This window comes from Empidonax traillii, unplaced genomic scaffold, assembly GCF_003031625.1.
Source record: "Empidonax traillii isolate 1590-97213 ecotype Southwest subspecies unplaced genomic scaffold, ASM303162v1 scaffold395:size559319, whole genome shotgun sequence".
NCBI classification, from domain to species: Eukaryota; Metazoa; Chordata; class Aves; order Passeriformes; family Tyrannidae; genus Empidonax; species Empidonax traillii.
In genome coordinates this window covers 555,711-556,777 of record NW_020955588.1, presented here as the reverse complement: position 1 = coordinate 556,777, position 1,067 = coordinate 555,711, and the positions used below count along the sequence as shown (strand labels likewise).

The following is a 1,067-nucleotide window of genomic DNA, read 5'->3' as shown; positions in this document are numbered from 1 at the left end:
TTTGGCAGTGGCTTTGAGCCAGGAGGTTCTCCTGAGGGCTGCTGGCTTTCAAAACCTCCTGAGCTTGTAAGTGTGGAGGAAAACCACCTGCCCTGCGAGCAAACAACAAGTGATCCTCTGAGCCCTTTGGGACCCCATGGCTCGGGCTCAGCCCCTTGCTGGGGAGCTGCTGCTGCTCCTCCCCGAGTGCTTTGCTGCTTCTGCACTTACACTCAGCCCTGCAAAGAAGTGGCTTATTAAATGACCTGCTGCATTTGTTTCTCCCTGTGGCTGCAGGCTGTCTCACAGACTGTCCCGGCCGCCCCAGGACATAGCAAAGGATTTGATGAATGAACGCCGTGAGGAGGTTCGCCTTTACTACGACAAACTCGAGACTGAGACAGCAAAGATTCAAGCAGACCCCCTGCTGTTCTCAGACGACGTTTTCACCATTGAGCCCTTGGTAAGTGATAGCTGAGAGCCTCCTCCTCCTCCCCATCCCTGAATGAGGTCATTGGGCAGATCCCCACCTCAACTGGCTTGATGTGCCCAGAGGGAAGACCTCGGGTTTCTGGTGATGCTGCAGAGCTTGTTGCAAAAAGTATTGCTACCCTGTGGGCTGGCAGGCAGCAGGAACCTGCCTAAAGCTGAGCTCTGCTGCAAGGGCTCGATGTCAAGGGACCTTGGTGGGTGTTCTTGCAGTGTCCAGAGGGATTGGTTACTGTAGGAAGGGGCACAGCTTAGACAGGATGTGTGGGGCTTACCAGAGGTGTTGAAGCACTGTCAGTTCCCAGATTGACCTGAAGTGAAAAGAAGGCCAAATTCAGCCCAAGGTCATGGAAATGCCAATCCCTCCCTGTAACCAGGACTTAGAGCATGTCTGAGTCTCCCTTCCGGTGTCATCTCAAAGCCTGGACACAAGACCTTGAAATGGACTTTTGGAGTTCTGTTGCACACAGGGACAGAAAATCTTTTTCTGTTAATGCAAGCAAACCCCCATGTCCTTCCATCAACCAGTGCCCTGATTATGAGTACTGGCACAGTGTGAGATGAAGAATCCCCGCTGTCTGCACAGTGCAAAATCCCTC

At 53.0% G+C, this 1,067-nt stretch overlaps 1 protein-coding gene across 1 annotated transcript in view; it reads left to right on the top strand.

The window, feature by feature from the left end:
• Nucleotides 1–325: 325 nt before the first annotated feature.
• The window catches only part of LOC114062280 (hydrocephalus-inducing protein homolog), a gene marked incomplete at its 3' end in the record, with an annotated part of 41,815 nt that continues 41,073 nt past the window's right edge, over nt 326–1,067 (top strand). Inside the window, exon 1 of the mRNA XM_027893544.1 lies at nt 326–442. Coding sequence (XP_027749345.1) covers nt 326–442 — 117 coding nt within the window. The remainder of the gene's footprint in view (nt 443–1,067) is intronic.